Source organism: Octopus sinensis, linkage group LG5 (assembly GCF_006345805.1).
Source record: "Octopus sinensis linkage group LG5, ASM634580v1, whole genome shotgun sequence".
Classification (NCBI taxonomy): Eukaryota; Metazoa; Mollusca; class Cephalopoda; order Octopoda; family Octopodidae; genus Octopus; species Octopus sinensis.
In genome coordinates this window covers 83,507,556-83,532,651 of record NC_043001.1, presented here as the reverse complement: position 1 = coordinate 83,532,651, position 25,096 = coordinate 83,507,556, and the positions used below count along the sequence as shown (strand labels likewise).

Genomic DNA, 25,096 nt, shown 5'->3' with positions numbered 1-25,096 from the left:
ATACCTCCTTCTACATGCAAACACATATACTCACATAGTTGAAAAGCTGTTTGATTTTTTTTTCAGTGTAGAATTTTCATCATCCCACTACCAAGTTTGCCATCACCCCTTCCTTCCTTATTCATCTATCACCCCTTTCTTTCTCATTCATATTTTGTAACAGAGAAAACCACAAGAGTATTATTATAGTAGATTAATATTTTTAATTTAGACTCAGAGCCAGTAATTTTGTGGTTGGAGTTTTCATTGAGTTCATTGACTCTAGCCTTTAAACTGGTACTTCAGTTTATTGACCCTGAAGGGACAATGAATAAAGTTGATCTTTACAGGGTTTGAACTCATAAAGAGCTGGAGCAAATACTGCAGGGCATTTTTTTTCCTTGATATTATGGCCAACAATTTTGCTGGGAGATTAGTCGAAACTACAGACCCTAATATTTGACAGATACTATATTTTATTGATCCTGGCTGGGTGATAAACAAAGTTGATCTTTGTGGGATTTGAACTTTGAACATAAAGATTCATAAGAAATTATGCCAAAGACCCGACAAATGAAATGAGTTCATGGCTCGCAGGACGGCCTGCTGTGCTAACCTTGGATCGTAGAGTGACCCGCTGTTCTTGAGGAGACCTATTGAGTCAAGTACATCAACATCAAAATAAAAATTCAAATGGAAATTGTAGTTTAAGACACCCGTGCCGGTGACACGTACAAAGCACCGTCCGAACGTGGCAGATGCCAGCGCCTCCTGACTGGGTCCGTGTCGGTGACACGTAAAAGCACCAACCAATTATGGCCGTTTGCCAGCCTGCTCTGGCACATTAAAAACAAGCACCCACTACACTCACGGAGTGGTTGGCGTTAGGAAGGGCATCCAGCTGTAGAAACACTGCCAAATCAGACTAGAGCCTGGTGCAGCCTCCATAGCTTCCAGACCCTGGTCGAACCGTCCAACCCATGCTAGCATGGAGAACGGATGTTAAATGTTGATGATGATTTTTTGTAGTGCTCAAACAATTCTCTAAGCTTGCTGTCCTTTTCACCCATTAGCATTTAAACTGGCTGTATCAGGACCAAATATTCTACCTGTTTTATGTTCAAACTAACCAGATCTGGTCTGTCACACCTACCCTACAATGTCATTCGAACAATAAGCAATCACATCAATAAAATATCAAAGCTACAATATAATGCATGATTAATTCAAAACAATGTTAATAAATAAGCATTACATTTGACAGAATGTAATCCTTCACATTTAGTGAAGGCGCATGGCTCAGTGGTTAGAGCGTCGAGCTTACGATCGTGAGGTTGTGAGCTCGAATCCCAGACCTGGCTGCGTGTTGTGTTCTTCAGCAAGACACTTTATTTCATGTTGCTCCAGTTCACTCAGCTGTAGAAATGCGAGGTCACAGGTGCCAAGCTGTATCAGCTTTTGCCTTTCTCTTGGATAACACTGGTGGTGTGGAGAGGGGAGGCCAGTATGCATGGGCAACTGCTGGTCTTCCATAAACAACCTTGCCCAGACTTGTGCTTGGGAGGGTAACTTTCTAGGTGCAATCCCATGGTCTGTGTTGTGACCTAAGGGAGTCTCAGAACATTTGACAATAATCTGAATGCTAAAGTAATTGTTTTTGATTTAGGCACAAAGCCAACAATGTTTCAGAGAGAGTGTTAGTGAATACCATCAACACCAGTACTTGACTGGTACTCTATTTAATCTTCCCTAGAAGGCTAAAATGTGCTGTAAAGTTCCTGGCTTTAGGGGTATTGTGAAAGGCCTGGTTGGAGGCCCAACCTTCCAAGTTCTTTTACAAGGCGCAGGAGTGGCTGTGTGGTAAGTAGCTTGCTTACCAACCACATGGTTCCAGGTTCATTCCCACTGCGTGGCACCTTGGGCAAGTGTCTTCTACTATAGCCTTGGGCCGACCAAAGCCTTGTGAGTGGATTTGGTAGGCAGAAACTGAAAGAAGCCTGTCGTATATGTGTGTGTGTGTGTGTGTGTGTGTATGTATATATATATATATATATGTGTGGTGTGTGTGTGTATGTTTGTGTGTCTGTGTTTGTCCACCTAACATTGCTTGACAACCGATGGTGGTGTGTTTACGTCCCCGTAACTTAGCGGTTCGGCAAAAGAGACCGATTGAATAAGTACTAGGCTTCCAAAGAATAAGTCCTGGTGTCGATTTGCTCGTCTAAAGGCGGTGCTCCAGCATGGCCGTAGTCAAATGATTGAAACAAGTAAAAGATAAAAGAGTAAAAGAGGGCTTAGAAAATCTGAAGGACCACTGCAATAAGTCTGTGAATCTGAGAGGAGAATCATCATCATCATTTAATGTCTGCTTTCCATGCTGACATTGGTTGGATAAGTACTTTGTAAGCCTAGTACTTATTCTATCGTTCTCTTTTGCCGAGGACTGGGGACTGGCAAGCCAGGAGGCTGTTCCAGGCTCCAATCTGATCTGGCAAGATTTCTACAGCTGGATGACCTTCTTAACGTCAACCACTCTGAGAGTGTAGTGGGTGCTTTTTATGTACCACCTGCATGGGGGCCAGTCAGCTGGTACATGTATCAGCCATACCTGGCATGTCGAATAAAATCATAACTACCGTATTTTAATGTGTATAAGGAACCCCCTAATTCTTTGGGCTTAGAATTTGGAAAAATGGTTTTGTAAGAGATTATAATACTATTCCTGTATATGAAACTTCTTTATTTTTTTTTAACCTAATTTTTGACAAAAGAGGGTTCCTTATACACAATAAAATACGGTAATTGATTCTCCTGTATTTTCTTTTATCTAAAGTCAGGAACTTTTCAGTACCCGCTAGTTATGTAGGCTGCTGTGAGTTTTGTTCTCAAAGCATAAAATTTGAAACTAAATATTGCACTGCATTGCATTAAATGTATCACCTTACTGATTCTTCTATCCACTACCATTTTCATGATGATAACAATAATTTCTAATTCATGTGCAAGAATATAACTTTTGTGATGGAATTTTGTGAATGATTGGAAATAAAAAAGGATACCGCTTACATTATCATCATAACTTAGCAGCTCAGCAGAGAGACTGATAGAATAACTACCAGGCTTAACAAAAAAGAAGTACTGGGGTTGACTTGTTCAAGTAAAAATTCTTCAAGGTTGTGCCCCAGCATGACCACAGTCTAATGACTGAAATGAGTGAAAAATAAAAGATGAAAGTTATAGTACCACCCAAGCCTGACTGGAAATGTATATTTTAAAATGATATAATCAATAGGCTTGTTTGTGTGGATATATTTACAAATAAACACAAACATACTTTTTCTTTTGAAGATGTTTATTATTTCCATAATACATTTATTGAAGCTTCTGTCCCACCTCTGAGGGAAACATATGCTACCAGTGACTATACCTTGCTATTGATTAACTTATCTCTCCTTCTCTCCTCTCTCTTTCCTTTCTCTCTCTCAAGGTTCTGTGGTTCTCAGAACTGTACTCTAAGTGGGATTCTCTTTGTCTATTATCTCCACCTAGAAAGCCCCACCAAAAAGTCCTTAGTCTGTTTGATACCAACTCAACTTAGACTGCCCTTGCTTCTAATACAAACTTCCTAATTGCAAGCGATCTAAATTAAAACACTTTTTTGTTTGTAGGTTACAAAAGCCAGCTTAATAATGACCTATTTTATTAGAATCTTCATTATTTTCAAAGTGAATGTTGATGAAAGCATTTGCTTTTCATTAGAGACAGAGTAACAGAAGGATTAAAATGAAGTTATGGGCAAGGGGTAGGTGGAACCTGACACATATGTAGGAGAATTTTCTCCTGGAACTGTCCTCCAGTGGACAGTCTTCTCATGAACTTAACATGAGTGTGTGTCTCTCTCTCTCTCTCTCTCTCTCTCCTCTCCTCTCTCTCTCTCTCTATATATATATATATATATATATATATATATATATATATATATATATATATATATATGGTTAAGTAATTGAGATTCAAGTGAATTCTAAAGAATTCACATGAATATGGTCCTTAACTAGGATGCACCGGAAATCTATATGGTGTTAACCATACGACAAGTGGGGTGATTTCAAATAGAAAAAAACACAAGAATGGATTAAAATCTCGGTACGATCGTTTCGTACGAGGACATCTTTAATAAGCTACAAAAAATGCAGTGAATACAGATGGCTCGTACTCGTCAGCCGAAAAAACATCAGAGAATTCCCAAACATCAAAAGGGGTAGATACAAAAGAGGTTGTAAGATTAACTGCATTGAAGAAAGTTCGATTCATGGAGATCCGATGAAAGGTTTTAAACTTACAAAATTTGTGCATGTCTACATATAGCTCATATTGAATTGATAATCAAGTTGTGTGAAGAAATCTTCGGATACAGCCATGCAAAATTTCTGAAAATCCGAGTAAGAAGCAAAGTGACTGTCATATCGTGTAGAGGAACAGATTGTTATTGAAATTTACAAGAATCGCATATAAGTTCGATTCTTGGAGATCCGATGAAAAGTCTTGAACTTACAGAAAATGTGCATGTCCTTATAGTTCATAATCCAGTTTTGTGAAGAGATTTAGGGTACAATCATGCGAAAATATCAGGGAATCCGAATGAGAAGCAAAGTGACAGTCTTATACTGTAGAGGTGCAGGTTGTTAATGAATTTTACAAGAATCACAGAGAGAGGAGGAAGGAAGTAGAATTAATCAGTTACTGCTATTAAAGCTATCAAGAGAAAGGGAAGGGGAAGCTAAGGGGATGGACAAATTGATACTACCAGAAAATCTAAGCTTGTTTAGTGCAAAATTCGAACTGAGGTCAACAATTTATTTCTTTATTTATAAATGTTACTATTAATAGATTGTCAGGTTACAATGAGAGGTCACTAGAAAGGAAAGAAAAATGGGGTTGTTTTTTAATGAAACCAAACAATTATATTATTATTATACTATACTATACTACACTACACTATATTATATTAAATTTGTCCTCGTACGAAACGATCGTACCGAGATTTTAATCCATTCTTGTTGCTTTTTCCCTATATATATATATATATATATAGTACCTCTGCACACATCCCTGTTCAAATTTACAGTGTTTTCTCTTGAATTTGATCATCATCATCGTTTAACATTCGTTTTCCATGCTAGCATGGGTTGGACGATTTGACTGAGGTCTGGCGAACCAGATGGCTGCACCAGGCTCCAATCTGATCTGGCAGAGTTTCTACAGCTGGATGCCCTTCCTAACGCCAAGAGAATGTAGTGGGTGCTTTTATGTGCCACCAGCATGAGGGCCAGTCAGGCGGTACTGGCAACGGCCATGCTCAAACTGTGTTTTTTACGTGCCACCTGCACAGGAGCCACTCCAGCGGCACTGGCAATGACCATGCTCAAATGTTATTTCATGTGCCACTGGCACAAGTACCAGTAAGGCGACGATGGTAACGATCACGCTTGAATGGTGCTTTTTACGTGCCACCGGTATGGAAGCCAGTCAGCTGCTCTGGAAATGATCATGCTCGGATGGTGCTCTTAGCGCTCTACTAGCACGGATGCCAGTCATCAAATTTGATTTTGATTTCACTTGCCTCAACAGGTCTTCGCAAGCAGAGTTTAGTGTCAAATGAAGGAAAGGTACGCATAAGTGGGCTGGTTGCACCCCTGACATAAGCCACGGGTAATGGTCTCACTTGGCTTGCCAGGTCTTCTCAAGCACAGCATATTTCCAAAGGTCTCGGTCACTATAGTTTTGGTTTATAAACATTTTGGGTGAGGAACAGCCTTCAGGAACAAATTAAATTTGGAAACCAAATTTCCACTATAATAAAGTAAAGGAGCCCGGACTGGTAGCTAGGGCGTTGCCTAAATGATCACAAGATTATTGTTTCATGTTAAGATTGCGGAGTGTCACATAAAAACACCATGTAAAAGTGCCCATGTGATACCATGTTAAAGCGCACATGCGACACCATGTAAAAGCACTCGTGTGACACCACATCAAAGCACTACGTAAAAGCACCCAGTACACTCTGTAAAGTGGTTAGTGTTAGGAAGGGTATCCAGCCATAGAAACCATGCCAAATCAGACTTGAGTTTGATGCAGGTCCCCGGCTTGCAAGTTCTGGTCAAACCATCCAGCCCATGCCAGCATGGACAACAGACATTAATGATGATGATGATGATGAATCAGAGTAAAAATTTGTTGTCACACTCTAACCTTTCATCATCTGACACAAGATCATCTCCTCCAAATCTCTCTTCCCTCTCAAGGATTCCTTGTTTTGCAAGTTACTTGGTAACCCTGCTAGTATTGGTGCCACGTAAAAAGCACTCAGTCCATTCTGCAGGGTGGTTGGAATTAGGAAGGACATCCAGCAGTAAAAACCATGCCAAAACAGATACAGAAGCCTGGTGTAGTTTCCTGCCTGGTCAGCTCTTGTTCCTGTCAAACCATCCAACCCATACCAGCATGGAAGGCGGACGTTAAGCGATGATGATGATAGATATGGAAGTTTTGAAGATAAAAATGGAAGGCGGATGTTTATATTTAGTAAATTGAAAGGAAAAAAAACAACTGTTGGTACACAAAAACTGATGGTATCCCAAAAGTAAAACTGGAATTAGACTTACTCTTTTACTTGTTTCAGTCATTTGAATTAGACTTTTACTCTGTTACTTGTTTCAGTCATTTGACTGTGACCATGCTGGAGCACTGTCTTTAGTCGAGCAAATGAACCCCAGGACTTATTCTTTGGAAGCCTAGTACTTATTCTATCGGTCTCTTATGCCAAACCGCTAAGTTACAGGGACGTAAACACACCAGCATCGGTTGTCAAGCGATGTTGGGGGGACAAATACAGACAAACACACACACACACACATATATACATATATATATGATGGGCTTCTTTCAGTTTCCGTCTCCCAAATCCACTCACAAGGCTTTGGTCGGCCTGAGGCTATAGTAGAAGACACTTGCCCAAGGTGCCATGCAGTGGGACTGAACCTGGAACTATGTGGTTGGTAAGCAAGCTACTTACCACACAGCCACTCCTACGCCTTGTCAGTTTTGAAGAAAGAACTTAAGCTTTTTTATGTTTCTATCAAATTGTTTTCAATAAATATCTGTTAATTAGAAAGTGTGTTAGAAAGATTATTAACTGTAGAGTTTAACTCTAAACATGAGTTATATCCCCTTGGTCAGTGCTATTTAATTATCTCCTACGTTGACCTTACATTCTCTTTTTATTATTATTATTTTTTCTTTTCTTTTCTGTTTTCTTCTAGATACAAAGTTTAAGCAGCAACGTCTCCCTGCATGGCAGCCTATTCTAACAGCAGAAACTGTTCTGCCAGCATTCTTTGCTCTTGGAATCACCTTCATTCCTCTCGGAGCTGTCCTACTGCTGACATCAAACCATGTAAGTGATCACATTAACCAATTCCTGATTGTTTTCCTCATCTGTTGACTGCTTTTATGTTCCAATTGATTTTCAGAATAGTTAAGATTTTGGATGCGGGGTTCATTATATTGAGATATATGTATATTCTTTTACTTGCTTCAGTCATTTGACTGTGGCCATGCTGGAGCACCACCTTAAAGGGTTTTAATTGAAGAAATCGGCCCCAGGACTTATGCTATCAGTTTCTTTTGCCAAATTGCTACGTAACAGGGACGTAAACACACCAACATTGGTTGTCAAGTGATGGTAGGGGGACAGACACACACACACACACGACAGGCTTCTTTCAGTTTCCATCTACCAAATCCACTCACAAGGCTTTGGTTGGCTCACGCATTGAGACTGAACCTGGAACCATGTGCTTGGGAAGCAAGCTTCTTATTTCTTTATTGCCCACAAGGGGCTAAACATAGAGAGGACAAACAAGGACAGACAAAGGGATTAAGTCGATTACATTGACCCCAATGCGTAACTGGTACTTAATTTATCGATCCCGAAAGGATGAAAGGCAAAGTCAACGTCGGCGGAATTTGAACTCAGAACGTAACAGCAGACGAAATACCGCTAAGCATTTCGTCTGGTGTGTTAATGTTTCTGCCAGCACAGCCACACCTATACACACACACACGCACACACACAAGGTGTTTGGGATAACTGATGTTTTTTTTTGTTTCCTTTTTTGGGAACAGCTTGATGTATTGGTGAATAGTCAACAGCATTGGAGAATATAAAGATTGAAGTTGCAATTGAGAAAAAGTCAGCTGACACGGCGGACTGGAAGTCATCTGAATATTGGAAAACAGTTACCTGTATCATGATGATTCATATCAACATCATGACTGTTGTTCAGTGTTCTGTGACATGGATAGCTGCAATAGAGACTACAAAGCCATGACCAGCAGGAAGGGACACAGCAAGCATTCTGGCTGTGCCTGCATGCCAGAATTCATCCGACAACTGATGAACAGGGCCTTAAGTTCAGATCAGGTGGCTATGTGAAGCTACTGGAGACTGTGGTCAAATTCTGCCTTGAGAAGGTTGCTGCTTGAAAGCCATATGTTTGGCTGCAGGATTCAGCCCCAATTTCTGGCCTCATTCTCCTGATTGTAATCCCATAGATTACTGTGATAGCACCTGGCTCAGTAGTTAGAGCGTTGGGCTCACCATCATGCGGTACTGAGTTCAATTCTCAGACTGGGCTGTGTGTTGTATTATTGAGCAAAACACTATTTCATGTTGCTCCAATTCACTCAACTGTTGTAATGAGTTGCAATGTCACTGGTTCCAAGCTGTATTGATCTTTGCTTTGGATAACATTGGTGGTGTGGAGAGGGGAGGTTGGTATGCATGGGCGACTACTGGTCTTCCACAAACAACCTTGCCCGGACATGTGCCTTGGAGGGGTACGTTCTAGGAGCAATCCTATGATCACATTCCTGACTGAAGTGGGGTCTTTACCCTTTTACTGTGTAGTGTGTACCTGAGAAAGGCACCAACTACTGCTTGCAACACCAAGGCTTAGCAAGTGGCCAAGATAAGGTGGTGAGCTGGCAGAATCGTCAGCACACCGGGCGAAATGCTTGGCGGTATTTCGTCTGCCGTTACGTTCTGCGTTTAAATTCTGCCGAGGTTGACTTTGCCTTTCATCCTTTCGGGGTCGATTAAATAAGTACCAGTTATGCACTGGGGTCAATGTAATCGACTTAATCAGTTTGTCCCCTCTGTGTGTAGCCCATTGTCGGCAGTAAAGAAATAAGATTGATGAAGTATTTGAAGATCTTCTCAGGGACACAGAAACACTTGTCAGGTTCTGGAGTTGTTTTGAGGCTGTGGTGGAAGTTGAGGGCAGCTACTTGGATTAAATTATTATCTCTCAGCTGTAAGCAAAATTGGTATTTTCTGATAGTTTTGAAATTTTTTTTATCTTTGCTTGGGATATTGTGTTTTCTTTTCCTTTTATGCAAACTGTTAAATTTAGCCAGAGCACCCTCTATATGTGTGTGTGTGTATATATCTTTTATATAGGGTGGCACTCTGGCAGAAACGTTAGCACACTGGGCGAAATGCTTAGCAGTATTTTGGCTGCCGTTATGTTCTGAGTTCAAATTCCACTGTGGTCGACTTTGCTTTCATCCTTTCAGGGTTGATTAAATAAGTACCAGTGAGGCACTGGGGTCGCTGTAATCGACTTAATCCCCTTGATTGTCCCCTCTATGTTTAGCCTTCTGTGGGCAATAAAGATATATATATATATCTTGCTTCAGTCATTAGACTGCGGCCATGCTGGGGCACTGCCTTGAAGAATGTTGCTTGAATGTATCGACCCCAGTACTTATTTTTTATAAGCCTGGTACTTATTCCATTGGTCATTATAACCAAAGTTACAGGGATGTAAACGCACTAGCACCGGCTGTCAAGCTGTGGAGAGGGACAAACATAGACACAAAGATACACATATATATATATATTCTTTTACTTGTTTTAGTCATTTGACTATGGCCATGCTGGAGCACCACCTTCAGTTGAGCAAATTGACACCAGGACTTATTCTTTGTAAACCTAGTACTTATTCTATCAGTCTGTTTTGCCGAACTGCTAAGTTATGGGGGCATAAACACACTGGCATCGGTTGTCAAGCGATGTTTTGGGGAGAAACACAGGCACATAAACACACACATACATATATATATATATATATATATATATATATATATATATATATATATACACACAACAGACTTCTTTCAGTTTCCGTCTACCAAATCCATTCACAAGGCTTTGGTCGACCTAAGGTTATAGTAAAAGACACTTGTCCAAGGTCCCATGCAATGGGACTGAACCCGGAACCATGTGGTTGGTAAGCAAGCTACTTACCACACAGCCACTCTGGCACCTATATATATATGATGGGCTTTCAGTTTCCATCTACCGTATCCACTCTCAAGGCTATAGTAGAAGACACTTGCCCAAGCTTCTTACCACACAGCCATGCCTATATATATATATATGTCTGTGTGTGTGTATGGTGTAATGAAAGGGTCTAAGATAAGATCTTTTGTTGTGAAATTAAGATAGATAGATATATGTGTATATGTGTATATATGTGTGTATAGATGTGTGAATGTGTATATGTGTATATATGTGTGTATAGATGTGTGAATGTTAGTGCTTACTAAGTTGTGGCACTTGCTGAAATGTTAGTTGTTGAGATTTTTCTTGCTGTGTTGTGCTCCCAACATAGAAGTGGGTCCCTTGTAATGAGTGTGGATAAATAACTGAACAGTGCAACTGTACGTTTGTCTTTTACTGCAGGTGATGGAAATAACAGCTGACTACACCCACTGTGTTAGTATTCAGAGTACTGCCAATACAACCTGCTCTGAAATCCTCAAGATCAACAGTACATCTAACTGTCAGTGTCGTATAGAGATTGATCTCAAGAATAACTTTAAGGTAAGGGATTTCTTCACACAGCTCTGCCTCTCTCTTTCTACCGCTGTCTCCCTCCTTCTCTCTCAGTCTTCCTTACTTTCACACCTCTACCTCTCTCTCTGTATTATCTGTTGTATTGAGTGACTGAAATCACACTGTTTGCTCCTATATGCATGTATGTGTGCCTGATGCTTCCCTCTGTGTGTGTGTGTGTTTGCATGTGTTCTTCCATCTTTTTGTCTCTGATGTATGCGTGTGAGTATGCCTCTGTTTTCTTATATCTGTCTCTGCTCATATACATATGTGTATATATGTGTAGTTATCTGTTTTCTTATATCTGTTTTTACCTTTGTGTGTGTGTGTAAGAGAAAGAGAGAGCATCTCTGTTTTTCTTTTCGTATCTCTATCTCTGTTTGCTTTTCTTTTCCCCATACCCTTATCTCTGTTTCCCCATGTATTTGTTTCTCGTTCAATAAGGTTACTAGATGACCAACTGGGTGATTATTGATTTATATCCTATCACTGATGCTAGGTTATATCCATGATTTTTCAGAATACTGGAAATGAATGACAGTCATTTACAAGAACTCACGCAAAGTCATCACACAGACACAAACATACACACACTCACACATGCATATGTACCTCCTCCTCATCATCATCAGCCATCATCCTCATCCATCATCATCTATCATCATCTATCATCCATCATCATCTATCATCCATCATCATCCATCCATCCATCATCATCATCCATCCATCCATCATCCAACCATCCATCATTATCCATCATCATCCATCCATCATCATCATCATTTAACATTTGTTTTCCATGCTGGCATGGGTTGGACAGTTTTGACTGAAAGCTGGGGAGCTGCACCAGGCTCCAGTCCGATTTTAGCTTGGTCTCTACAGCTGGATGCCCTTGCTAACACCAAAAACTCTGAGAGTGGTTGGTGTTAGGAAGGGCATCTAGCTGTAGAAACTCTGCCAGATCAAGATTGGAGCCTGGTGCGGCCGTCTGGTTCGCCAGCCCTCAGTCAAAATTGTCCAACCCATGCTAGCATGGAAAGCGGATGTTAAACGATGATGATAATGATGATGAAAATGGAATACACACAACAATTTTGTTAGGAAAGGACTATTTTAAAATGAATTCTCTTTTGTCTTGACAGGCCCCAGTGTACTTGTATTATGGACTGACCAACTTTTATCAGAATCACCGACGCTATGTCCGTTCCCGGGATGATAGGCAGCTAAAGGGCGATATATTCCCACCAAATGAACTTGTCCGAGAATGTGAGCCATTCCGTCTGTACAACAAAACAATTGGTTATGCACCATGTGGTGCTATAGCTAACAGTTTGTTCAATGGTATATTGATTCAAATTAACTCTTCTCTATTTTATTTTGTACTAGCAGTATAACCCGGCTTTGCCCGGGATTAAGTTAGGATATTAAGCTAATCAAATTCTTTATTTCAAACCAAACTAAGTAATATCGACATCAAATTTGGGCGAAATCTGTTGAAATTGTTTATATATATATATATATATATATAAAACTCAACCTGTGTGTGTGTGTCTGTGTGTTTAACTTCCCGGCACATCTCCTCCTAGCCAACAAATCGTAGAACCACCAAAAATGGGTCACTTAAAGTTTAGGCGAATGAAAATTGATCTGCGCTATTTCTGTTCTGAAATTCATCTCGCAAGTGCAAAAATTGATAATGTGTTTGTTTAGGCCTTATCCCATGCATTGAATAGTGAACTTTACTCAGTCAGCTGTTTGACGTGAACTGTGTTCACCACGCGTGCAAGCATGTGTAAATTTCATGAAAAATAAAAAATCAAGATATAAAAACGAATCGCCGTAAACATTGTAGAAATTCGGCAAAGAAATGAATTTTCGGGATGTAGCCTGGAGGGTTTTTTCATATTAATTGTTTGGACTTTGTGAACAGATACCAATTGTTTTCATAACATTTTTAACACTTTGAATTAAATGTGACCATTTTGCGTTGAGTCTGCAGTTTGAATCACTTTAACCAAATTTTAGCAGGCCGGATTTTTGATCATCATGATACATCGCCAGCGACTCCTTGAAATCCCCATTGAGAGATCTATTATATATATAATAATACTTTGAATGTGACTGCTGAGAAAGAGTAAAAGTAATTATCTGATGAACGACGGGTATTACTGCTAGTATATATATATATATATATATATATGAGCAACATACACACACGTACGCCTATAGCATACATGTTCGTGTGTGTGTGTTGCCCGTACATCAACAAAACACTTTTTTCCACAATGGGAAAAAAACAAAAGTCTTAACAAAAATTTACTTGTCGCTAGAAGGGGACTCAACACCTGTTTGCAAACAGTGGTGATTTCTCCAACTTGAAAATTGTTAAATGTTTTGGTTGAAAATTTTATTTTTACTGCTATTCGCTGGTGCCTCTGGGGGAAAATAAGTTGACAAAAATATAGCTAGAGTCATGACGAATGTCCTCCTAAAATTGGAGCGACATGCGTGCTAATTGGTGGACGTGCATAAATTGCATTCATGTACACACACACACACACACACACATACAGAGTCTACCTTTTATATACACATATTTATATTTTATATTATGCATGTTTATAATTGTTGTTTAACCTCCAGCTCAGCCTTGATTATGATCAAACGTTCCAAGTGTGACACTCCTGTCTTTTATTCAGACATAGTGTATCTATCATCATTTTGTGTCTGTTTTCCATGCTTGTATGGGTTTGACTGGATCTGGTAAACCAGAGGGCTGCATCAGGCTCCAGTCTGCCCTATTCTTCTTAAAGCCACCCACTTCATAGAATATACCGGGTCTCCTTTACATGTCACTGGCATGAGCGCCTTTAATGTGTCCTTTTTCTTCCCTGTCATCCTCGTTATTTAAGGATCTTTACCTTTTGACTGACAGATTTAAAAAAATAATTTTTTGTATCTAAACACTTTCAGACTTTGTATACTAGTAGAATGTGTCATATAAAACATCTTTTACTCTTGGCGTTGTTGAGAAAATTCTGTATTTTGGAAGTTATTTCTTGTTAAAGTTGTCGTATTTCAGTAATTTCAACCAATCAATGACATGTATTCAGCTGAATAAAATTACTGCTGTTGTTTGTCAATAACAACTATCGGCGGTGCATATTTCGTTTGTCGCGGTTATTTATGACATCGTTCGTGTGTTTGTACTGGTTTTAGGGTTAGGGTTAAGGTGTTGGGGTTTTAGGGTTAGAGTTATGGAAAAAAAATGAAAAATGAAGCACGAACGATTATGGTGGTGCAATGAAGTAAACATGCTTCATATACACTCGTTTATTCATACAAACGTAACTGAGATGAAATATGTCATAAATAACAGTGACAAACGACATATACACTGCTGGAAGTTGTTGACAAACAATGGCAGTAATTTTATTCAGCTGAATACACATCATTGATTGGTTGAAATTACTGAAATACAACAACTTTAACAAGAAATAACTTCCAAAATACAGAATCTTTTCAACAACGCCAAGAGTAAAAGATGTTTTATGTGACACATTCTACCAGTATACAAAGTTTGAAAGTGTTTAGTTACAAAAATTTATTTTTTAAATCTGTCAGTCAAAAGGTAAAGATCTTCATTTAATGCCCATTTTCAAAGTTGGCATGGATTGGATGGATGGTTTGGTAGAAGCTGGTGAGCCAGAGGACTGCTCCAATATTGAAAATGGATGTGCTTCACTGGTAACTCCCACAGCACAAAATGAATATAATATTTGTTCTGTACCACAGGAGTTACAGGTGACACCCATGCTATAAAATATTGTAGTAGTTTATACAGTAAACTAGAACATGTATATCTTTTACTTGTTTCAGTCATAAGACTGTGGTCATGCTGGGGCACTACCTTGAATAATTTTTGGTCGAATGAATCAACCTCAGTATTGGTCTGCAATACCCACTTCAGGAAACCCACCTCTCACCTAGTCACCTACCGTTCTGGCAGACACACCAGCCAGATTGACTACATCCTTGCCAGAAAAAGGGAAAGAGGGCTGATTATAAATGCCAAAACCTTCCCAGGCGAAGAATGTACTCCCCAACATAGATTAGTAGTTAGCGACTTCAGGATCAGAGCTAAATGGTTGCCCAGAAGAAGACCAGCTTGGAGGAGAAGGGTCTGGAAGCTTAAAGATCCTGCAAATGGACAGAGATTTAGAGACATACTACTCGAAGCCTCTGACGAAATAGAAGGGGATATAGCTTCACTTAATGTGGAAGACAACTGGAGATTCCTACGGGACAATCTGCTGACAGCCACTGACCAGATCTGTGGATGGAGCAAAGTACCATCTCGACCCAGAGTAACATGGTGGTGGAACACTGTGGTTGACAGGGCTATTAGACAAAAGAGACAGGCTTGGAAGGACTGGAAGAACGGTGGTAGCAGGGAATTGTATCAGACAGCCAAAAGGGAAGCTAGGAGACAGGTTATTTAGCCAGAGGGGAAGCGGATAAGAAAAAATTTGCCAATGTTCTGAGCCGTGAGGATGAAAGACTTGAGGTATTTCGTGTTGCAAGACAGTGTGTGAGAGAGAATCGTGATGTGGTAGGAGAGAAGTGTGTTCGCATGGATGATGGTTCACTTGCGCTAAATGAGGATGCAAAGAGAGAGGTTTGGAGATGCCACTATGAAAGGTTGCTGAATAAGAAAATGAATGGGATAAAGAGAGTCTGCCGAATGTTGACCCAACAGAGGGACCAGCTATCCGAGTTGATAGTTCCGTGGTAGCTAAGGCAATTAGAAGCATGAAGACAGGGAAAGCCCCAGGCCCATCAGGAATTACTGCAGAGATGCTCAAAATATCTGGCAGTGTCGGCTATATCCTAGTCACCCGTATAGTCAACCAGGTGATACACGAAGGAGTCATACCCAATGACTGGTGTAGCAGCATACTAGTCAACTGCTACAAAGGTAAAGGTGATGCCCTGGATACAAATAATTACAGAGGTATCAAGCTGTTGGATCAGGTAATGAAGGTTACGGAGAGGTCATAGCCCAACTAATTAGAGAGAGAGTTAGTTTAGATGAGATGCAGTTTGGGTTTGTCCCAGGGAAAAGCACCACTGATGCTATATTCCTGGTAAGGCAGCTGCAGGAGAAATACCTAGCCAAAGATAAGCCCCTGTACCTGGCTTTCGTTGACATGGAGAAAGCCTTTGATAGGGTCCCCCGATCCCTCATCTGGTGGTCAATGAGGAAACTAGGGATAGATGAATGGCTGGTGAGGGCTGTGCAAGCCATGTACAGAGATGCCGTAAGTAAGGTTAGAGTTGGCAGCATGTACACAGAAGAATTCAAGGTAGAGGTTGGGGTCCACCAGGGTTCAGTACTCAGCCCCCTCCTATTTATCATAGTCCTCCAGGCAATTGTGGAGGAATTCAAGACAGGTTGCCCCTGGGAGCTCCTCTATGCTGACGACCTCGCTCTAATCGCTGAGTCACTATCAGAACTGGAGGAGAAGTTCCAGGTGTGGAAGGAGGGTTTAGAATCGAGGGGCCTTAGAGTCAACCTAGCTAAAACCAAAGTACTAATAAGTAGAAAGTTAAAAAATCCACAAATATCCTCAGGAAGATGGCCCTGCTCGATCTGTAGAAAAGGTGTAGGTAGAAACTCTATAAGATGTACCCAGTGTAAGCTATGGACACATAAGAGGTGCAGCAATGTCAAAGGTAGGCTAACTGGGAAGATAGTTTTTGTATGTGGCAGATGCTCTGGAGCATTGACCTCCGAAAATCTGCAGAAAACAACTTCCGTCACTTTCCGGGGGGAAAAACTAGAAGTAGTTGATAGCTTCCGCTATCTAGGTGACCAAGTCAGTAGTGGGGGCGGGTGCGCTGAAAGTGTAACTGCTAGAATAAGAATAGCCTGGGCAAAGTTTAGGGAGCTCTTACCTCTGCTGGTGACTAAAGGCCTCTCGCTCAGAGTAAAAGGCAGACTGTATGATGCATGTGTACGAACAGCTATGCTACATGGCAGTGAAACATGGGCCGTGACTGCTGAGGACATGCGTAAGCTTGTGAGGAACGAAGCCAGTATGCTCCGATGGATGTGTAATGTCAGTGTACTTACTCGACAGAGCGTTAGTACCTTGAGAGAAATGTTGTACCTAAGAAGCATCAGTTGTTGTGTGCAAGAGAGACGATTGCGCTGGTATGGTCATGTGGTGAGAATGGATGAAGATAGGTGTGTGAGAAAGTGCCAATCCCTAGCAGTTGAGGGAACCCGTGGAAGAGGTAGACCCAGGAAAACCTGGGACGAAGTGGTGAAGCACGACCTTTGGACGTTAGGTCTCACCATGGAAATGACTAGAGACCGAGACCTATGGAAGTATGCTGTGCGTGAGAAGACCCGGCAAGACTAGTGAAGCCATAATCCGTGGCCCCTACCTGGGATGTAGTCAGTCCACCTGTGCATACCTTCCTTCTTGTGACACTTGTGAAGACCTGTTGAGGCAAGTGAGAATCGAATCAAATCAAATCAAATCAAATCGAACCAAATCAAAATAGATGAACATCAATGGAATTTGTATCCTTGTGGTACCAGTGCCGGTGGCACATAAGAAAACCATCCGAACGTGATCGTAGCCAGTACCGCAACGACTGGCCTCCGTGCTGAGGGCACATAACAAACACCATCCGAGCGTGGCCGTCCGCCAGCCCCGTCTGGCACCTGTGTCGGTGACACATAAGAAAACACCATCCGAGCGTGGCCGTCAGCCAGCCTCGTCTGGCACCTGTGTCGGTGGCACATAAAAAACACCATCCGAGCGTGGCCGTCTGCCAGCCTCGTCTGGCACCTGTGTCGGTGGCACATAAAATCACCCACTACACTCTCGGAGTGGTTGGCGTTAGGAAGGGCATCCAGCTGTAGAAACACTGCCAGATCTGACTGGCCTGGTGCAGCCTTCGGGCTTGCCAGACCCCAGTTGAACCGTCCAACCCATGCTAGCATGGAAAGTGGACGTTAAACGATGATGATGATGATTGTCTTTTTGAAGCCTGATACTTATTCTATTGGACCATTTTGCTGAACTGCTAAGTCATGAGGATATAAACACACCAAAACCAGTTGTCAAGTGCTGGTGGGGAACAAACACAGCACACACACACACACACACACACACACACATACAATGGGCTTCTTTCAGTTTCCACCTACCAAATCCACTGATGAGGCTTTGGTCAACCCAAGAAGACACTTACTCAAGGCGCCATGCAGTGGGTACTGAATCTGGAACCATGTGGTTGGGAAGAAAATGCATAATTCATAACAAAATATGATACAAAATAGGGTTGGTAGGCGAAGTGTTAAAACAATTGTTCTCTTCCAAAATAATGTTTGTGTTTCTTTTCATGTTTTTTTTTTTTTTTTTTTTTTTTTTGCAATGCGAAATCTTAAATACTAATGGTTTACATTTTCTATTTTATTTTAACAGATTCTTTCCAATTGGACTATGTGAACAGATCAAGAACTGTGCCACTGATCAAGACTGGGATTGCTTGGGATTCTGATAAGAAAGTGAAATTTCGTAACCCATCACAGCCATGTAAAGACACTTATATTTTCTTCTGTGTTTCTTGTTTATTTTTTTCTTCTGTGTTGTTTGTAATTATAATTGTTAGTATGCCAGGCAAAATGCATAACTGCATTTTGTCTGTCTTTACGTTCTGAGTTCAAATTCCGCCAAGGTCGACTTTGCTTTTCATCCATTTGGGGTTGATAAATTAAGTACAAGTGAAACACTGGGGTTGATGTAATTGACTATCCCCCTCCCACAAATTTCAGGCCTTGTGCCTATAGTAGAAAGGATTATTATTAAAGCGGTGAGTTGGCAGAATTGTTAGCATGCCGGGCAAAATGCTTAGTGACATTTTTGCCTGTCTTTGCATTCTGAGTTCAAATTCTGCTGAGATCGACTTTGACTTTCATCCTTTTGGGGTTGATAAATTAAGTAAAACACTGGGGTTGATGTAATCGACTTGTCCCCTCCCCTGAAATTTCAGGCCTTGTGCCTTTAGTTGAAAGGATTATTATTATTATTATTATTATTATTTAAGGCAGTGAGTTGGCAGAGCCTTTAGCATGCTGTACAAAATGCTTAGCAGCATTTCATCCATCTTTATGTTTTGAGTTCAAATGCCAACCAGTTGATGACGTAAGTACCAGTTGCACACTGATGTCGATGTAATTGACTCCCCCACTGCTCTGAAATTGCTGGTCTTGTGCCAAAATTTGAAATTTATAAAGGTGATGAACTGGCAGAATTGTTAGCATGCTGAGTGAAATGCACTGTGGCATTTCGTCTTTCTTAATGTTCTGAGTTCAAATTCTGTTGAGGTTGACTTTGCCTTTCATTCTTTTGGGGTTAATGAAATAAGTACCAGTTGAGCACTGGCATTGATGTAATTGACTGGCCCTCTTCCCACAAAATTTCAATTCTTGTGCCTGTAATAGAAGGGAATATTGTTATTATTTAGGCGAGCTGGCAGAAACATTAGCACGCAGGGCGAAATGCTTAGCGGTATTTCATCTGCCGTTACGTTCTGAGTTCAAATTCCGCCGAGGTCAACTTTGCCTTTCATCCTTTTGAGGTCAATTAAATAAGTACCAGTTAATCACTGGGGTCAATGTAATTGACTTAATCGCCTTGTTTGTCCCCTCTATGTTTAGCCCCCTCTGAGCAATAAAGAAATAAATTATTATTTAAGGCAGTGAGCTGGCAGAATTGTTAGCATGCCAGACAAAAGGCTTAGCAACATTTCGTTCATCTTTCTGTTTTGAGTTCAAATGCTGCTGAGGTCGACTTTGCCTTTCACCCTTTTGGGTTGATGAAATAAGTACCAGCTGCACACAGTGGGGTCAATGTAGTTGACTAGTCTCTTCCCCCCAAATTTCAGGCCTTGTGCCTAATGTAGAAAGAAATTATAATTATTTGAAAGCTTGGAGGCTGGTAGAACCAATACTGCATTGAACAAAACTCTCAGCAGCATTTCTTCCAGCTTTGTACTTTCTGAGGTTAAATCCTGCTGAGATCAACTTTGCCCTTCATCCTTTTTGGAGTTGATAAAATAAAATACTTGCCAAGTTCCGGGGTTGATGTAATCAGCTGACCCTCCTCAACCCTTCCTGGCCTTGTGCCAAAATTTGAATCATTTATTGTTATTAGATATTATTTACTGTTATTATAATTATTGTGACTCTCTGCTAAAATTAATTCTTCTAATATTTGAGAGTAAATTAAATGCATTAAAACAAAACCAGGAAATCATTTGGTGTGGGTGTTAAGAGTTGAAGGGGCTATTTTGAAGGAGATAAACTTGATTAAATTACAAGTAATTTTGGACTGACCGTGTAATATGATATTGATAGAAAGTCAAACTATGTAAATCTGATAAGCTATTTAAATGTGAAATCGTCTTTCAATTCAAGTGAACTCACAGTATGTTAAGCCTCCCTATTGGCAGAAGAGCATCTGGGACCTTGATCCAAACAACACAGATGATGATAATGGCTACCACAATGAAGATCTAATTGTGTGGATGCGCACTGCAGCGTTACCAACATTCCGTAAACTTCACCGCCGTATTAACCATACTGGTATATTTTCGGATAATCTACCGGCTGGTAGATATTGGGTAACAATCAACTACAGTATCCTTGTTTTTATGTTTGTAATTCTTTGATTATCATGACATTTTTTTTTCTTCAACTCTCTCATGCAAATCAATGAAGGAGCCTATATGTGGGTATTTTGTCCTTCTAAATATAGCAACCAGACTGAGTAAGTACCATGTTTTAAAAAAAAGAAAAAAAGTATTGGGGATGATTTGACTAAAATTTCCTTAAGGCAGTGCTCCAGCATGATCACAATCTAATGACTGAAATGAATAAAAGACACCCACAAGAACAGCACATACTTATACCCATTGACACAGGTTATATATATGTGTGTGTGTGTGTGGATGGATGTATGTGTATATATATATATATATATATATATATATATAATTAAATATAATTAAGGGTTTAGCAACAAGTTGCTTCACCACATACATAAAATTTAGAAATAGCAGCCAAAAGACAGCTAATTCCTTTTGCATGTCACATCAAATACCTCTTATGTCCAAGTTTCTCTCCGGGCGCTTACACTCTGTCACATGTGCACACTGACATTACACATCCAGTGGATCATGCTAGCTTCATTTCTTTTGAACCTTTGCATGTCTTCAGCAGTCACAGCCCATGTTTCACTGCCATGAAGCAAAACATGGGCCGTATATACACACACATATACATTCTCTAAAATTGAGATGCACATACAGGAAACTGTGTTTTTTGTGTTGTTTTGTTTTGTTGATTTCTTTAACCAGTGACTCCCAGATTATCCTGTGACCAGTTTCGGTGGCACCAAACGTATTGTGTTGACTACAATGTCATGGCTGGGAGGCAAGAATCCTTTTCTGGGCATCACTTACCTGGTTGTTGGCTGCATCTGTATCCTCCTAGGAATCGTTCTGTTTTTCATTCGTTTCAGATGTGGAAAGAGGTAAGTGTTCTCTTGCATTGGCTTGTGTATTTGTGTGCATATTTGTGCTTTTGTGTATGTGTGTGTTTGTCTTCAGAATGAAATGATTGGCTGCAGCCGTTTAGACACTTATTTCTTTACTACCCACAAGGGGCCAAACACAGAGAGGACAAACAAGGACAGACAAACGGATTAAGTCGATTATATCGACCCCAGTGCATAACTGGTACTTATTTAATCGACCCCGAAAGGATGAAAGGCAAAGTCGACCCCGGCGGAATTTGAACTCAGAACGTAACGGCAGACGAAATACGGCTACGCATTTCGCCCGGCGTGCTAACGATTCTGCCAGCTTGCCACCTGACGATCTGGCACGGCTGATTGGACTTTGGATCTCTTTAAGCAACTACGTTTTGGTGTACACACACCCGCACTGAAATGTACACATACAGATAAAGTGAGTGAGGCAGAAAGAGAAAAACATCATACACATATACCACCATAACTAGATGCTCACACGCCGCATCCTTTGTGTCCGATGGCATCACTTTGTCTCCAACAATTCGGTGCGACACCAGTGCAAAATCACCTCCCTCCGAAAAGTCATCCTAACGAGACGTCTGCGTTGGCTGGGTCATGCCCTCCGTCGTCAACCAGGAGAATTCTTCCATGAAGCAATTGACCCAGCTTCCCTTCAGGGTTGGCAAAAGCGATGTGGTGGACAACGAAAAACCTGGCTGATGACAGTCAAGGCTGATCTGTAACCCAACCTAGGCCCCAATATCTATGGTGTTCACCACTGGAATAAGGAGTGGTTGGAGATCATGTGGTTGTTAGCCTCAAATCGCCAGGTCTGGTCAGCGTTTGTGAGAGATGCAGCATTGACGATGACTGAAGCCAGCTCAACCCACCCTGGGTGAATGCTGTCTCAAGACAAGAAGAAGCTCGCATGCATAAACAGAAGGAAAGAGGGAGAGAAAGAGACAAGCGTAAGTGCCTTATGGGAAGTGAGCATTAAATCAGTAACACCAAAACGTTTTGTTTTCCATACATATCTAGCATTGATGTGTTTTGTGTGTGTGTCTCCATGGTATTTTTTTTCTTATTTAACCCTTGTTTTGTTTGTTTGTTATGTAACCCTTTTTTTTTTTTTTTGTGGAGGCATGTGGCTTAATGGTTAGGGTATTAGACTCATGATCATAAGGTTGTGGTTTCAATTATGCCAGAAATTGTGCCAGAGCAGATGATAGAGCCTTTACCAGCTCTGGTCAAACTGTCCAACCCATGGCAACATGGAAAACAGAGGTTAAATGATGCTGATGTTCTACGCTGGCATGGATTGGATGGTTCAGAGGACTGCATTGAGCTTCAATGTCTACTTTGGCATGATTTCTAAAACTGGATGTCCTTTTCTGATGACAACCACTTTATAGCGTGTACTTGGGTGCTTTTTTTTTTTTTTTTTGTAGTCCTTGCATGACAAGACTCCTTGACTGAGTGGAGGCACAGTATCTGGTGTTGAGAGGTTTAATATCTAATATCATCTCATAATCATCATTTGATGTCCCTTGTTCCGCCCTGGCATGGGTTGAACAGTTTGACAGGATTTGATGGGCTCAAGGACTGCATCATGCACTAATGTCTTCTGTGGCGTGGATTCTGTGGCAGAATGCCCTTCTTAGCACCAACCACTTTGCAGCACATGCAGGGTGCATTTTTCATGATTCTAGCACTGTTGAGGATGTCAGTAATGCTTGCAAGACTGCTAACCTTAAGTGGGTAGGGCAACTTAAGTTTATGCTCAAGGAATAAGAAGTAGGGAGAGGTAGAGTATGAGAGAAAGGGCTTGCGCAGAACAGGTTTCATGCTGTAGAGAGGCTATGTGACTACTCACATTTTAGAAGTGAGGGTGGGAGGTGTAGGAAAGGTTTAAAAAACTGGTAGCATTTTTTAAAAACAGACAGTGAAGCGTAGTTTGGTTTTCTTCCTCAAAAAGCCCCTGCCAAACCATCCAACCCATGGCAGCTTAGAAAACGGATGTTGGATGATAATGATAAGCTGTAAAAATGGACCTTTAAGATATGTGGTAGAAGGCAATTTCAGGACACAGTGTATATGATATCTCTTTTAAAATTTCCTTTTTTTTTTTTTTTTCCCTTGTAGATCTCAAGAATTGAACCTGCGATGAGTTACATATTGACCAGAAGAGCTGACCAATCTGCCAGCCACCTGTTCCACTGGGTGACTGGCATTTCATGTACTGTGAACTTCTTTTCCTTTGTAAACCTTAATATTTTATAAAACATACACTGTTTTATATATATATATACACACACACACACATATATATGTATATGTAGTTTGTGTGTAAAGTATATTCATATATGGCGAAATATACATATACACACATGCACATGTTTCTGTTGATAATGTTTGTGTAAATACTAAATACAGTAATGAATGGAATATTTATTTATACATATACAAGGTATGTAAGCAGATATATTTGTGTAATCTGTGCTCTCTCTCTCTCTTTACATATATATATATATACACACACACAAAGGTGAAATACACACATATATAAATATACATGCATACTCACTAACATATTGATACCACAGGTAACAGTTGAAGCATTCCAATAAAATTGATGTAAATTAAAGCCATTTTTAACTCCATCTTTGTGATATATAGCAAGAACAAAGGATTTATAAACCTACACAGTTATATCTTTATATACACACATACGGTTTCTCTCCCTTTTGTTGGTCTCTGAAATCCTGCCTTCAAGACATATGGTCCCATCCCCAGTTTACTGTGCTCTCCCTTTATAAGATCCTCTTCCACAAGTTGTAATTTTACTTTAAAGCTTTATTATGTTTTGAACCCCTGCTTCAATATATGTGCACACATTCACAAATCAGTGCACACATACTTGCACTTGTGTGCACAAACACTGGGTTTCTATTAACCCTTTTGATGCCATCCGACCAGAAACCACTCTTGGTTCTATGATCTGAATTCCTTGTTTTAAAACGATCTAAATTAAAACTTTCTTTTAAAATTTCATGTAAATTTATATTACAAACAACAGCTTAATAATGTCACTCATTTTAATTCTTGATTATTTTCAAAATATGAAACAGAGGCAGTGCATTTCAGCAGATATATGGTAACAAAATGGTTGAGTCATCAGTAATTTTTTAATAAACGTACATACACACAGTTGTAAATGCATATACAGCAATATGTGTGTCTCCACATCTGTATATTTACGCATAAACTCATACATATGTACAGCGGATATTAGTGAAGAAAATACTGTTTTGGTAGTTAGAAATAATGTCCATAATGAAGGAGCTAGTTCATGCTGTGATATAGAACAAACCTCTCTCTTGGCAGTTTGATTACTAAAGAAATAAACTATAATGCTACATTGTCCTGCTCTACCTGGTTATCAGAAGGCAGACAGGGACTTGTTACCTGAAGTAATACACTGGTGTCTTAGTTCAGAGTTAGTTACATTACATAACTCGATGATCCTCTGTAGTTTGTGAAA

The 25,096-nt window shown here is 40.3% G+C and overlaps 1 protein-coding gene across 1 annotated transcript in view; it reads left to right on the top strand.

Moving 5' to 3' along the window:
• The window catches only part of LOC115211936 (cell cycle control protein 50A), a 28,593-nt gene extending 3,894 nt beyond the window's left edge, over positions 1-24,699 (top strand). The window contains exons 2-8 of the mRNA XM_029780688.2: positions 7,302-7,435; positions 10,790-10,930; positions 12,085-12,283; positions 18,445-18,555; positions 20,439-20,660; positions 21,390-21,555; positions 23,698-24,699. Of these exons, the coding sequence (XP_029636548.2) occupies positions 7,302-7,435; positions 10,790-10,930; positions 12,085-12,283; positions 18,445-18,555; positions 20,439-20,660; positions 21,390-21,555; positions 23,698-23,722 (998 nt within the window). The 3' untranslated portion in view covers positions 23,723-24,699. The remainder of the gene's footprint in view (positions 1-7,301; positions 7,436-10,789; positions 10,931-12,084; positions 12,284-18,444; positions 18,556-20,438; positions 20,661-21,389; positions 21,556-23,697) is intronic.
• The last annotated feature ends 397 nt before the right edge of the window (positions 24,700-25,096 follow it).